Source organism: Parasteatoda tepidariorum, chromosome 8, assembly GCF_043381705.1.
Source record: "Parasteatoda tepidariorum isolate YZ-2023 chromosome 8, CAS_Ptep_4.0, whole genome shotgun sequence".
Classification (NCBI taxonomy): Eukaryota; Metazoa; Arthropoda; class Arachnida; order Araneae; family Theridiidae; genus Parasteatoda; species Parasteatoda tepidariorum.
The window spans coordinates 67272113-67287063 of record NC_092211.1 but is presented as its reverse complement, the minus strand read 5'-3'; the positions used below and the strand labels follow the sequence as shown (position 1 = coordinate 67287063).

The window sequence follows — 14951 nt, the reverse complement described above, 5'->3', positions numbered from 1 at the left end:
CAGTTGTGATTTTTAACTTTTGTGCAATCTTTTATAGTACATTCATGTTTTTTATTAGTGGTACACATTGTGTTACGGAAAATTTAGAAAGGGTACACAAAAGTCATAAGTTTGGGAAACACTGCACTACGGAGGAGATAGCTCCCCCGCTAGGATAACTCGAGATATACGCGAAGCCTAGCACTTAACGGTATAACAGTTTAACAAGGATCGATACCGCGCACCCTCGGACACTTCCCCAGTCAGATCAAAATGATCCTCAACACGTTCACTGACAGTCAACGTGAATCAGTCATGCTGAAATCTGTGATGCTTGATTTCGGTGATAAACGACAAACTGCATCTAAATATTAGTCTACTGTCGAATCCTCAAAAAGTAGTAAGACGTCACTTCTGCGGTAATTTCATAAGAAATTTGAGATGAGTCTACTTCCAAATTGTAAGACATTGTGAAGGATCTGTTTTTGAGATAAAATAGTTTTTAAAGAGTCAGCTTTTTTTTAACGATTTATTTATTTTGGAAAAATTTCCGTCAAAATACCCAAATTTCTCCTTAAATGGACTTCTATAAAATGATTTTAAAAATTGACATTTTTTGGTAACATTTGAAGAAATGTCAAAAATTGCACGCGTTTTTAATTCGTTGATTTTACTGAAAAGAACTTGAGAAATTTTATTTTAGCGCTTTCACGCGCGCTAAATATAAGTCATGTCGGAGAACACGTGACCGACATTGCTTCAGCAGCTAGAAAACTGTTTACTAAGCCGAATGTTTAAAAAGCTGTTCGACTTGAAAACTTGTAATAACAAGTTCGGATTTTATGAATTGGACAATAACAAACAACATTCGACACATAAACACATGATCGAAGGAACTCTACCTTTGTTATAATTGCTCTCGGTGGTTTATTGATTGATGGATTCATGTGATATTGATTGAAAGATTCATGACACATGCAATTAATAAATAAATCCTTTCTCTTTCATGGCACAAACAGTTTAATCTGTAAATATTTTCTAAAATCGTTTTTTATCCTAAAAGGTAAAACATACATTTATAAGAAAAACAATAGTTAATAAATGATTTTTGAGTCTCTAAATTAAGCTTTATTTAATTCCCCATGAGTTATTTAATATTGAATATGAAATATAATCATCAGTTAATTTCAGAATAATTAAAAAATTTTTTTGACCAACTTTCAAACAATTTTTTCATCTTTAAAGAACAAAACATTAATGATGAAAAATTTAAAAAAAAGATAAATTATCATTAGTTTTAAAATCGAGTTTTAAGTTAAAAACACATAACACGCGTAACCGGCGAATGACACTCATTTACAGTCAATTTCAAAGAAAGTAATATTGTCCTCAGTTTTGAGTTTTGGAATTTTGGCACCGACCAGTGCTGACGAAAAATATCCTCAGTAGTAGATGGATCATGGGTTAGAGTCCCCTTGCCGTGAAGCTAACCGTGGGAGGTTCTCGTGGTTTCCTCTCCATGTAATGCAAAGGTGAGTTAGTTCTATCAGAAAGTCCTCTTCGAAGACAAAATTTCTCCCATTACTTGATCCGGGAGTTCTCTTGTCTTCTGAGTTGGGTTCAAAATTACAAGGCTAAGGAGTTGAACATTGGAAATTGTAAACTCAAAATTAGGCCCTTTCAACGGCGGTTATAAAATAAAATAAAATTCTGAGAGTAATAAAATATTTAAAAATGAATTCTTGCTATTTATAATAAGAGTTGTTTACTGTAATCTTAAGGACAGCTAGCTAAAGATTATCAAAACTTATAATAATAATGAAAATTTTTAAAGTTAGTAAGATATAAGTTATGAATAAACACGCTTAATGCTGAGTATTAAGTGGGATTTGTTACTATAACTAATTTAAAATGGAAAAAAAAAATACTCACGGTTCGTTAAAACCTCAATAGAAAATTTTGAAGATTCCAACATAGACTTCGACAATAAGGATGAAAGTTAATTTACTTTCTAATTTATTACTAATATATAATAATTTAATTGACTAATTTATTAATATATATATACATAAAAGTCAAAGAAAGAAACGGTAAAGCCAAATTGACATGTACGTACCAATTATTTAAGAGTGAGAGTACAAAACGACATCGTCTACATCGATAATCCATATCTCGCACGCACAAAAACAATCTTCAATCGCAGCGCCTACTGGCAACAAAGCCTCTATGTCTCAAGAATAATTCTCTTTTCTGAGGTGCAAAAAGCAAGAAGCCTGTTTTCACAGCATTGCGCCACTTAATGGCAAAATCGGAATTGTAAACAAAAAAAAATAGAAAATTGCTACTACCTATTGTTTGTGAAGAAAAAACAAACAACGCTTCAAAAATGGCGCTTGTGGTTTTAGAAGAAGCATTCAGAAATTTCGGCATCCTCTTAGAAAAAATGTCGGAAAAATAATGACACAGTAACGTCAATCACAGGCTGCGGCTGCATCTGCATTTCTTAAGATTCTTCTTCTTCTTCCGCTGCATGTAATATGGATATTCGTTCCAATAGACAGGTGATTAAAGCCACAGCAAAGTCGTCGTCTTGTTGGGTCAGTTTATTAGCAGGTGCGCAATAAGGTGGTGCGATGTATTAAGATGCGCGGAAAATGTAAACCTACATCAACAGTGTCGCCATAAACACACGCTTTGCTCGGCTAATTTGGAATGTTTATGCAGCTAATACGTCAATGCACTTGCATTTAATTTTATTCATCAGTGGCTGTATTTGATATTAGGGAGAACTAAATAATATAAAAACTAAAAAGCTTACTGCGCCAAAAGTCGTAACGCTCTTACGTAACGAAATCAACAGTATTATAAACAGTAGAGTGCCACATGGTCGTAGAACCAGTTTTTTTCCCCCAAACCTGAGGGTAATCATTCAAATTTTGTTGTTGTTGTCATAGACCATTAAGTGGCCATCTATGCACAAGAATTTGACTTCTGCCACAACCGTTCATGGGGCGGACCCATTCATTCATCCGCAGATCGTAATTTTGACCAGAACCAGAGAATCAGTACTCCCCAGAGATATAATTTGGTATGGGGATATGGATGACTTAGTGACCCAACAGATTTAGCTTGCACCAGTCACCATTTACTACATGGGGAGTCTTCGGCCAGCGGGATTCAAACACCCGTTCTTACGAAAGTGAGTCCACCGACTTGCCAACCAGGCTATCCCGGCCTAATGATTCCAATATAATCAATTTATCCTAAAATATGTCCAGAAAGTATTTTTCCGTAGTAGTTGAATCTTTAGTACTTTTCGCAGCTATGTTGTAAATACGAAACAAACATTTAATTGATATTACAGGAGTTTTTCTTTTCTTTTTGAGCAGGGAAGTTAAACTACATTATATTTAATTCTACTATTTATGAGTATAAACGACAATATTTTATTTACATCTAAGCTAATCAAACGCGTGCTCTTTGTTAGCTAAGTTATATACGGTCGAAGATAATTGGGTACTGCTTGATTTTCACAGCAACCGCTGTTAAAACGACGCCAAGCTAAGAATTATTCGCATTTAGTTTGTGGTTTCCATATATCCGCGATTGCTTAAATCGCTTCTTCCCCATAGGATTCTTGCCACATAAATACCGCAAGGTAGAAATCTAGAAGATGACTAGCCGTGCCTCTTAGCTTTTTGTTCCTAACATAAAATAAGGCTCTTTTTTTGTTGACAACCTTTCACATTGCACCGCTATCACTTTCTTTACATAGTTTCATGTGGTGTCTATTTACGCATACTTAATAGCGAGGTAGTAACTTTTTTTTTTCTTGGGAAAAACGAAACGGTATTTTCCTCACTCCTCAGTAAATTAAAACTTGTCAAAAAAAAATTTTTTTTCTCAATGTTTAAATTGGAAAAAAATATAAATTGCTAGTGGGCTGCGCCACCTGTTCGCTAACGCTCGCCAACCCCCGAAAATTGCTACGCAATCTCATATGGTTTGCTTAGCAATCCAAGCTCGCTTCGCTCGCTACTAACTCAGGTACATTGCAAATGCACAAAATTCTAAGAATTCAAAACAATCATTCAAATCCATATAACAACTTTTTTAAAAAAAAAATTACATCTAATTAGTAAATACTAAATCATTAAAATAAATTTGAATTCAAATAAATGACATGTAATTCGTTAAACCTATTAGAAATGTGCTATAGTATAAAATCTTAAACTGTAACAGCACGACTGAGACTCATTTTTCAATCAATAACTAATAACAATAATGAAACAAATAAATTCGTGATATAAATCAAAAGTCGTCAAATAAATTTGTAGTACATAAATTCGTGAAAAAAAAGCGCTTTCGACAAAATACTAAAATAGAGATCTATCGACAAAGACTACTCACTTTTGCCTAGATTAATAGTATGAGATTGCCGCAGCTGATAGGGTGAATATAGGAAGAGATCACATTTGGTGAGAATGCTCTCTCTGGTTATTTCCGTTTCCGTTTTTAAAAGCGCTATATGTTGAGCCACCTCAGCTAGATTTGGCATGTGACATTTTTAGCGGCAATCATTGGTCGATTTTCTAGCGTTGCCATTCGGGGAGTGGTAATGAGGCTTTTTTTTGTCGCCGTGTAAGAGAAATATATATATAGAAATACTAAATAATATATATCACGTGGTTTGTATGCAAAGCCTAAATGGAATGGAAAGTGAAACGGTGTATGGGTTACTCTAAGGTTAGGCTACTAATTTTTTTAAACATAATTTTGGTGGATTATCGCGGTCGCCGTAAAAATCTAATAGTACCAAAAATTGTACTTGCTAGCGATCGCTCCAATGAATCAGTTTTCAATGATGCGATCGATTTCGGGGTTTACCACCGAAAGTTTAAAGCTTAGTAAACAACGATTTATCCTTCGAAAGTCAATTTCAATATATTTTGCTTTACAGCAGTTTCTGACATAAAAATCAATAACGAGCATCACTTGATGATACATAGTGACAAATCCAAGAAGAAAGAAGTTAAATTAGACAAAGGCGTATCAGATTATTTTCATCACAATTGGATATATGTTTAAAGAAGAAAAAAATTTTATTTTTTAAATGTAATTAGCTTATACAAGGTTCAAGAATCCTTTCATCCATTGTTAAATACGAGAAAAACAACTATTATGAATATTAAAAAGGATTCTCTCCTTATTTGACCTTCACGGAGATGCATAATAAAAGTTAAGGTAATAAACATCTTCATTGAGCGACACGTGTAAGAAAAATAAACTCACTCAACTTTTTCATAGAAAATAATATGTATTTGGAAATGTTTTCTTCAATTTAAGTACTGGTTAAAAATAAAGGAATTAACAGGCAAGGGAGTTTAGTTTTTTTTAAAAAAAGTAATAATAGTGGGCTGCAGGGAAAGTTCTTCAGTACTTATCGAACATTATTAACATATTTGAAAATAATAACTATCAATTAGGGTTTATTTTCATTGAACGAACATTTTATAAACATAATTCAGGAATATAAACTTAAAGAACTTGTTTTTCGTAGTAATAGGGATAGATTTTAGTCGGAATATTTAATCATTTAAATATTTTCTATATGTATATTTTTCTTCCAAACAATTATCTAAGTTTTAATATGTATAAAATTGTATCGAGAATAATAATAAAAAATTTATATAATTATCAATAAGACTGTCTTGGATAAAGAAATTTGTCAGCCGGTGAAAAATAAGGTTTTGTTTTCTAATCATAGAAAAAGTTCATAAAAATAAAGGATTTGTTTACGAAATGCACAAGAAAAGTCATCCAAAATATTAGGGTTTTCAAAAGCTTTGTGTAGTTCTGTAGTCGGGATTAAAATCCGTAGCGTTTATATCTCTGATTATCAAATAAGTGCAAATAAAATAAATTTTGACTTTTAATTTAATATGACAAAGTTAAGTGTCTTAATAATATGTATATAACAATTAAAATCTACGACTTTCAGTTAAATAATAATCAAAGAATTAAAACTAGAAGTTACAAATAATTTTAGTTGTTATCTTACAACTTTATTTTCATAATTTTAGATTGAAAGAAAATGGTTGAAATTTATGCTTTAGCTTTAGATGAACAATTTATGTGCTCATAACTACATACTATATCTAAATAATATTATTAACTTCTAGGATAAAGCCACTGTAGCTCAGGAGATAGAACGTTTGCCTCCCAATGAGATGACACAGGTTCGAATCCCACCGACAGCTGGTCGATTCAAATTCTGCTAGCATAGCATGGACCAGCTCGCACCAACCACAGCACTGACTGATATACACACTGGTGAGGACCTTTCTCTCTGGAAGCGATTTTGCATCCGGGAATAATGGTCCTGTAGATGGATCATGGGTTACAATGCCCTTGCCATCGGGCTAACCGTGAGAGGTTTCCCACTCCACACAACGCAATTACAAACTAATTTCATCAAAAAGTCCTTAACGAAGGCTAATTTGTTCAAATACTTGGCCTGGGAGTTTCCATATATTCTGGGTTGAGTTCAAAATTACAAGACTTCGGAGTTAAAAACACACACACATATCTATCGATATATGCATGCTGAAAAGGTAAATTAAATTAGTTTTAAAAATTTTTTAAATTAAATAAAAAAAAACTACTAACGTTTTCTTATCTTGGAATTAAAAAAAAGTGAGTAAATAACAGACGGAGCAGGAACAAGGGGGAAAAAAAACAGCACCATTGTACACATTTTGCAATCTAAGTAGTTTTTAATAAAATTAAAGATATAGCAATTTCTTAACTTCATTATTTAAAATCTAAAGGGGATAAAATGACGAAATTCGATGTTGGCACACATACACACAACACAAACAAATTTTGTCATGTAAGTACTTAAGAAGATTAAAATATATTTAGATCAAAAAGTTAAAAAAAAACCATTAAAAAGGAGAAAATTACGATAAAGCAACGAAGCGGAGTTCTTTATTCAAATGATATGGGTTATTAAATTACTTAACATTAAAATGCATTGCTTTTCATATATTTAGGGAAAAAAAGAGAGATGGTAATCTGTCAATAAATTGTTCCCCAAAGATTTTTTTAAAAATTATTTTTAAATGCTACTAATGTTAGATCTGAAAAATTCATGAGCCTCCATTACGTTTATCATACTTACTTAAACTTAGCTTTTAACATGATAAAAATTATTTTAACTAGTGCTGGATGATATACAAATTTTGTATTGCGATATATTTTGCAATTATCGATACTTCGGATCTATCGCGACATATTTTAAATTTAACTATTTCACAATATTATTATATTTGTTAGTATTTTCGCGACCCCAAAAAGATTTATTAATACTCAAAATATGCTATTCGGTAATTATCGATATCGATAATTCCAATAACGCGATGTTATTGTAGTTTATAATGAAACATTGATTAGCGTCATATCGTTGTTGACCACTGTCGCATTTTCGATATTTATTCCAAGAAATAGTATTTTAGGATTATCAAGAGAAATTGTCTGAAAATATCGTTATTGAAATATTAAAAAAATTGGATATTACGTGATATTTCACCCAGTACACATTTTAACTATTTCAATTTAAAAAGCAAAAGCTTGATTCTTATTTTCTTTGAGAGAAGAAAGATACAATGCATTTTTGTTTTAATTTTTTATTTAGTTATTTTTATTTTTGTGACCGATATATTTTTCTAGACTCGCTGTCTAAGATAGGTTTTTGTAAAAATTTTGTGAAGAATCACTAACACTAGTGGTCTGCCGAAGCTTTTTATAAAAAAGTCTATTCATAATTTAATGAATCTAAAATCGCAGGAAGGTAATTTTTGGTTTAGTGCTGTTCTAGTGAATATCTGAAAAGAATTGTTTTGAAATTATAGATTAAAGCTAAACAACTTCCTTTTTCAAAAGGAGAGAATTTTGTAATGGATCTGTTTTAACGATAAAATAATTTTGTGAAAGGCCGTATTTAAATTTAAATGTTTTCAGAATGGCCTGTTTTAATGAGGATTTGTTTGTAGACCATAATTTTTCCAAAACTGACTCCTGATTTGTATATAAATTAACTACTAGAACTTTATATAAAAAAGGGGGAAACGAATGTTTTAAATTTTATAACGCGTGAAAGGTTTTAATTTAATATTACATAAAAGGTTGAGCTCCAAATTGGAAGTAGTTACTAGAAAATAAAGAGACAGGGAGCGTAGCCAAATTATTCAACAAAAAATAAGCACCTTTTAAGCACTGAAAAAATATTTTTAAGCACTTAAAAAAATATAATTAGGCAGGGTTGGAAAATTTTTGAGAATTGATCATTTTGTTTTAACTGTCATGTCAAAAAAACTAACCTTTTGGCATTGTTTTTGACAATTGTCAAAAATCATGAAATTTTATATCATGTAAAACGAATGGCGTTTTCACACGATACAGACCGACAATACCCTGAAATAGATTGGGGTTGAATTAATTGTGAAAACGTTGAATAGAACAATGTGAACTATGTCTTTTTGCATAATTCGCAGCGAAAATCAACATGGTAAAGGAAAAATTTAATTTTGAAAAAGGGAAAATTAAGCACTTTTTAAAAACACCCATAGAAAAAGGCACCTTTAAGGGCTTTTAAAAAACGAATTTCGAAAATAAGCACCTTTAAGCACGTTTTAAGGACACTACGCACCCTGAGAGAACTCAAGGAGGGGGAAGCAAACTCTTTCGCAGATTAAATACAAATAGTCAATCGATGATTAACACAATCAACATAAAATAATTTAAGAACATTAAAAGTAATTATTAAGAGGCAAAATAGTGCAATAAAATTTTACTTCTTGCAGAAATCTCTCACCAAGCTAACCAGGTGGGAAACAACTAATTGCTGCAATTTTTCTTCCGGCATTAAGTAGGAAATAGCATCCTAGGTTCAATCCTTACATATTCTTTGCTGTTTAAATGAAACAAATTTATAAAGAGGAGAAATTACACGTTAATTTGGGTCCGACATGAGGACGTTATAAGAAGCGTCATATCCTCTCGAATTTGCGTCACTAAGACCAAGACCTATTTCCGGCCAGGCTTAATTATGGCCACTCCTTCACTTTTCAATGCAGCAATTTCAGGAAAATGAAAATGTCAATTCAGTTGAAGTTGATTATTTTCTCAGAAACTAGCACGCGGTCTTTTATTGAGAGAAAAAGAAAAGAAAAACTCGAAAAACGGTTTATTTCGCTTAAATTCTCACATGCTATTTTTTTTAAATAGATATTTCCTATATTGAGGATCTTTTTTAGGAAAATACATAGTATTAAATACCCTATGCAAATTTTAATGTTTAAACTTTTATTACGCGTTATTCATAAATAAAGCTATAGTATTAATAATCATTTTTAAACATTAGTATTGACAAGGAAACTAATGCAACAAAATGTTAATTTGATTTAATTTTCGCAACTAAACCAAATCGCTCCTAGTAAAAAAAAAAAAAACAAAAAAAACATTGTAATTTGTAACTTTAGCAAATCAAAATGGTATTTAAAATAAAATAAGGGGTATAGCAAATAATCATATATTAAATTGCATACAATCAAACATAACAAATCTCATAACATGGTCTAATTATCCCAAAGGTGACGACTCCCCTTAAATTTAGAGATAAATAAAGACGAGGTGGTTTTTGATCTTGACCAATTGCTAAGAATATTTTTTAAAACTTAAAAAGGCCGGCAGAAAAGTAAGTAAAAGAAAAAGAAAAGAAAGCTGGAAGAAAAGTAAGTCCTGAATTTTTCTACTTTGAATATGTAATTGTGTAAAAGTAAAAAAATTTTTTATCTTATAAAAGCTTATATGACTCTCGGCTGATTTTGGAGGTTTTTAAATACAGACTAAGGTAGCTTTGTTCCATAACATCACCAGCTCGTCATGGATTAATTGAGCTTTCAATTCATGTTCCATAGTTCCCAAGACTTCTGTGGAGGTTCAAAATATTGTTATCATCAATTAAAATACGAATTGTTTAAGTAGCGTGTTCTATTACGTAGTATATTTTGGCTTTTATGTTCAGCTTTATTCATCAAAGGTTATATAAATTTCTACAGTAATAAACAGAACAGCGACTCAAAAATAGAAGTCAAACATTTGCTTCATTATTACCTACTGTAATTGCTCTTTTATCTAACATTGACTTTAACAATAGAATTGTTGTAACATAATAAAATAATGATATTATATTAAAACGATCAAATACAAACAAATATAATTTTTTTCCAAACTAACTCGCAAACGATAAAATAAAATAAAATAAAAACAATTTCCGACTTCGTAGCCAAGCAAAAGAAAAGAATCAGAATATTTTTATAAAAAAAAATCAGGTCAAAAATCAAAATGTTTGAAGCATGTATAATTAGTGCACGGTCCCTAAGTTTGAATAATAATAGATTTTTGTCGAAATGATTAATTAAAATAAAAAGAAGTTGGATTGAAAATTCAAATTTTTTTCTATTCTTCAAATCGATTATTTTAAAATTTGCATCTGTACTAGTAGAAAATAAGATGTTCGGATTCTGAATACACAAAAACGTATCGAACATCGGAACAAGAAAAAAAAAATTAAAAAACAGGAAAATTAAGGCTAATATGTGTTTTATCAAGAAAATCAGGACAACTACGAGCCATGTAATTTGTGAAGGGTCCGTTAATATCAGATGAATTTCTAATCCCAGCGATGGCTGTTCGATACGAATTCTTCACCAGGCTTGTACCGGTCACAGAGGTGACACAAAATATCCTCAATGGCAGACAGATCATGGGCTAGAGTCCCCTTGCCGTCAGGCAGGTTATGAGGTTTTCCTCTCCATGTAACGCAAATTCGGGTTAGTTCCGTGGAAAAGTTCTCCTCGAAGGCAAATTTCTCCCAGTACCTGATTTAGAAGTTCCCTTGTTATTGGGTTTAAAATTACAAGACAACGGAGCTAAACACAGGAAGTCATAAACTCAAAATTGGGTCAGCTGTTTAACGTCATTTCAAAAATAAAATATAAAGATACCGGAAACTATTGAAAGAAAAATTCTAAAAATAATTACTTTTATTTTTAGACATAATTTAATTTGTAATCTATCATCAAAAATAATTGAAAGGATGGGCTAAAATATGAACCCAAAAAGTCAATGAAAGCAGGACTAACACAATGAGCTCCAATGACTTCTCTAAAGATCTGTCAGCAAAATTTATTTGAAAATTCAGATAATTGTTGAAGGCCGTGCGAAAGTAAATTGATCGCGTAAACAAAGTTTCCATCATATCTTCAGAATCAGAATTAATTTTTATTTAAAGAACATCAAGGCCGATGGCATCAGTTTAGTTGATACAACGCGCAGGTATGAACACGGATTTTTTTTCTTCTAAGCATTTAAGACGGGAAGTTTTCAAAACTGGGATTTGAGCCAAATGTAATTTGTTCTTGTAGCCATTTAATCCGAGGGAAAATGATGCATTAAATGGGAAAAAAATTGGAGAAAAAAAAATGTCACCGAGCGGTCATATTGGAATAAGAAAAAACCTTGGGTGTGACAGGATCGTTGACTTACAGCCCAATTTTTCATATATCAAGGTCAAAACGCATTTGCAACCAAAAGAACGTAAATGCTTTTGTATATAAACAACACTTCATGCTTAAAATGTTTATAGAAAAAACCTCAATTTATGTCGTGGTTTGTGGAAAAAAATCATTCGCTTTTGCGCCCATGACTCATTGCAATTCAATAATGGTGTTCTTTATTAAACTGTTGATACAACAGATTTACACAAAAATGCAGGAAAGCACCCAATGAATGGTAGTTAATCACGCGATTTTTGAGGACTTGAAAAACTACTGATACGGTTGCAACTTCCTTTATGACTGTAAACTATGAAATGAGTAACTAATGGCCTAAGTATAAGTAACTAAATCAAATATCTAGTACTCGTCATAGAAATTATTAAGTCATATAGTTACAATTGTTAAAGAAAAAAATTTTTTTTTCTCAATGCTATTTTTGAAAAATACATCAATTTAGCGTTTATTGTTCACAGGAAAGATTATGTATACGTTATTTTAACACATTTGCCATTACAAGAAAGTAACAGCTTTTGTACATAAACAGCCCTTAATGTTTCCTAAAAGACGACGCAAATCGCTGTAAATTTTTATACCTTTAAAACTTTACATTTTTTATGTTTAATAATGGAACCAAACGTTTGTTTAAAAGTAGTAAGAAAGTTTATGAAAATTTTATCATGAATACGAGCTTGCCCGAAACCTTTTTTCAGTAAACGAGTCTGGGCTCTAACTGAGCCTGTCTCATTTCTGAACTCCAAGATATGAACAGGGTCGTTTGCACAGAAAACGATCACTCAATTCACTGGACATTCTTTGCTACTAACTTATGGTAATGAAAAAACTAGCAATATAGATTTTTAGATTTAACTAATATAAAAATAGAGAGTGCTGTTTTAATTAGATTTAAATTGGTTTACAATGAAAACAACGGTTTAACTTCATTGGAATTTTAACTATACATATTAAAATTAAAAGCTTAACCGTTGAAGTCTGAAGTTTTTAAATAATTTTGATACTGAATTTTTTTTAAAATTAAAATTTTGAAGGTATTGAAATTTAACCGTTTTAACATTGAAATTTTGACCATTCTTTTGAACCTGGTTCGTTTCAAAAATGCATAATAATAATTGTTAAATAAATCATTTTAAGATAATCATTTCTTTTTTTCTTTTGACAGCGTTATGCTAGAGACTGATTTTCGATGACGCTTATAATATATAGCACTAGGAGGCTTCGCCCCCTGCTCGCTAGCGCTCGCCAACCCCCGGAACTGCTTCGCAATCCAATGCTCGCTTTGCTCGCTAATTGGACACGTTCTTAACGTCTAGCTTTTGTATACTTTTTTGAATACTGAAGTTTCGAAAACTTCTAACTGTAGGAAATTCTAAACCTGTACATTTCAATATTAATTTGAGATTGCAAACAGTTCACATATTTTTCTTAATCACACTATTCTAAATTTCAGTTGTTGAGAAAAGTAACTGTTGTAAGTTTTGTTTTTAAGTATTTCCCACCAGAGGGCTAAAGCCATGTGTTGTAAAACAATATGAAATAGTAGTCTGGCTTTGATGAAGACAATTTTGTATTTTTAATTCTCTGAAGGGCGCCACCCTATTAATATGGAATTTGTAAAATAAATGTATATATTTTTGATTATTGATGAAGCCCATCATTTTGTGTTTTCATCAGTGTTCAAAAGTAGAACAACTATAAGTTTTTTATTTTATCACAAAAATATAAAATGTATAAAAAACAAAGAAAAGAGTAAGAAAATGAGTATAGTCATAGAAAAAGTTAAAATTATAATATAGTATTTGTCAGTTAAAATAAAACTTTTTGTTTAAGTCATTGCTAACAATTCAAATTTCTCCGAGGCAATTCTAAAGTATAAATTAAGGTAGTATTGTTAAGTTGAAACACAATATTTTTAGTTTTGATGTCAACAATACAATTCAATTTTTCACAAAAACGATTGTTTCCATTGTTAAGTTCAATGTCAACAATTCAAATTTTTCTGAGGCAACTCTTAACCTCTAAATATTATTTTTTTTATGTACACATTTCTAAATGTCAGTATTCAACCACAAAACAACCTTAAAGTCCTCAAATTTAGCATGAAGTTGTGAAATGTAATGAAAGAGGGTCATAGCAATAATGAAAGTAGAAGTAAAGTTAGTACTGTAAAATTAAAACAATATTTTTAATCAATGAGTCAAGTTCATCAACAAGCAGTTGTAGAAGTAGGTTGTTTACTTAAAACTTTTTATAGAATTTCTTTAAAAACACAATTGTTAATTTGGGCATTTGGCGATACAACTCTTATAGAATTGAAGGATTTGTTACGTCAAGCGCTCAGGTATCATTAAAAGGCAGAATGCTTTGGTGTTTTCAAAACTTAAACAAAACAAAGCAAACGTTGCCACCGGCGGAAAAGAAATACAGTCAAAATTTGGGAGCCACGTAAGAGAATTATATATAATAGATTATGTAACATGTACAGGAAAAAATCCAGTAGATTTTACAAAATAATATAAATTTCATGATAATTGTTCCATAATGTACTAACTATTTTACACACAGGGAATTTTAGGGATTTTTATAGTCATCAAAATAGAAAAACTGCAATATTTTCCAGTTATGATTGACATTAAACATACTTGAAGTGTTGTGTATTATTTTTACTCATAATTTTGAATATTAATAGGCATTTAATTCAGCAGATAGTTAAAAAGATTTTTTAATTAATTTAAAAAGAGAGTTCGGAATAAAAATAAACTGAATATTTTAGAACTAAAAAAATTTTGAAGAGATTTTTATAAATTAGGTTCGCTTCATTATGCATTAGTTACTTATTTAAATATTCTAGCACATAAGCAATAATCTGTACAAAAATTCTTTTTCAATAGGGATTTTTTAGGAATCTTACTGAATTTTAGGGAATTTCCTAAAATGTACAAAAACCAGGAGAACTTTAAATTAACCAGTAGACCGGGAGAAACTGGCAAAATCCAGTATGAGTGGGCAGCTATGAATAACTAGGGGAAAAAAGGAACACTAAAGCCATGTTTTTGAATAATGAATGAAAGCACAATTATTTTAAGTAAAATTTTACAACCTATCGCAACTAGGATTAACAGATATCTTTTCTAGACAACACGTTTTTCTTATCATAAAGATAATACGCCAACACGTAATTTGTTTAAAAGGTTAAAGAGAGGATAGATGCTTATGAACAGGTGTTAGAAAGGTGCAAAGACAGCCGCCGTGCATAACTTCGCATACAACGCCAAGGAAAGGAGTTGAATGTTTTTTTTTTCTTTTCTTTTCCAATTGTTTCGCTACACTTGGCAG

At 31.0% G+C, this 14951-nt stretch overlaps 1 protein-coding gene across 6 annotated transcripts in view; it reads right to left on the bottom strand.

Annotated features, from left to right (window-relative positions):
* Positions 1-14951, bottom strand: part of LOC107443613 (growth factor receptor-bound protein 14) — a 107413-nt gene that overhangs the window by 60599 nt on the left and 31863 nt on the right. The window contains exons 1-2 of one of the 6 annotated variants that reach the window (XM_043046979.2): positions 2096-2536; positions 882-1035 (exon numbers count right to left, since the gene is read on the bottom strand). The exons of 3 other annotated variants lie outside the window; for them this stretch is intronic. Coding sequence is in view for 1 of the 3 variants with exons in the window: in XM_043046988.2 (XP_042902922.1) it covers positions 2096-2148 (53 nt within the window). In the remaining 2 variants the exon portion in view is untranslated. Of the gene's footprint in view, positions 1-881; positions 1036-2095; positions 2593-14951 lie in introns of those variants that run through there. 2 more of the 6 variants (XM_043046974.2, XM_043046988.2) reach the window with 2 other exon arrangements.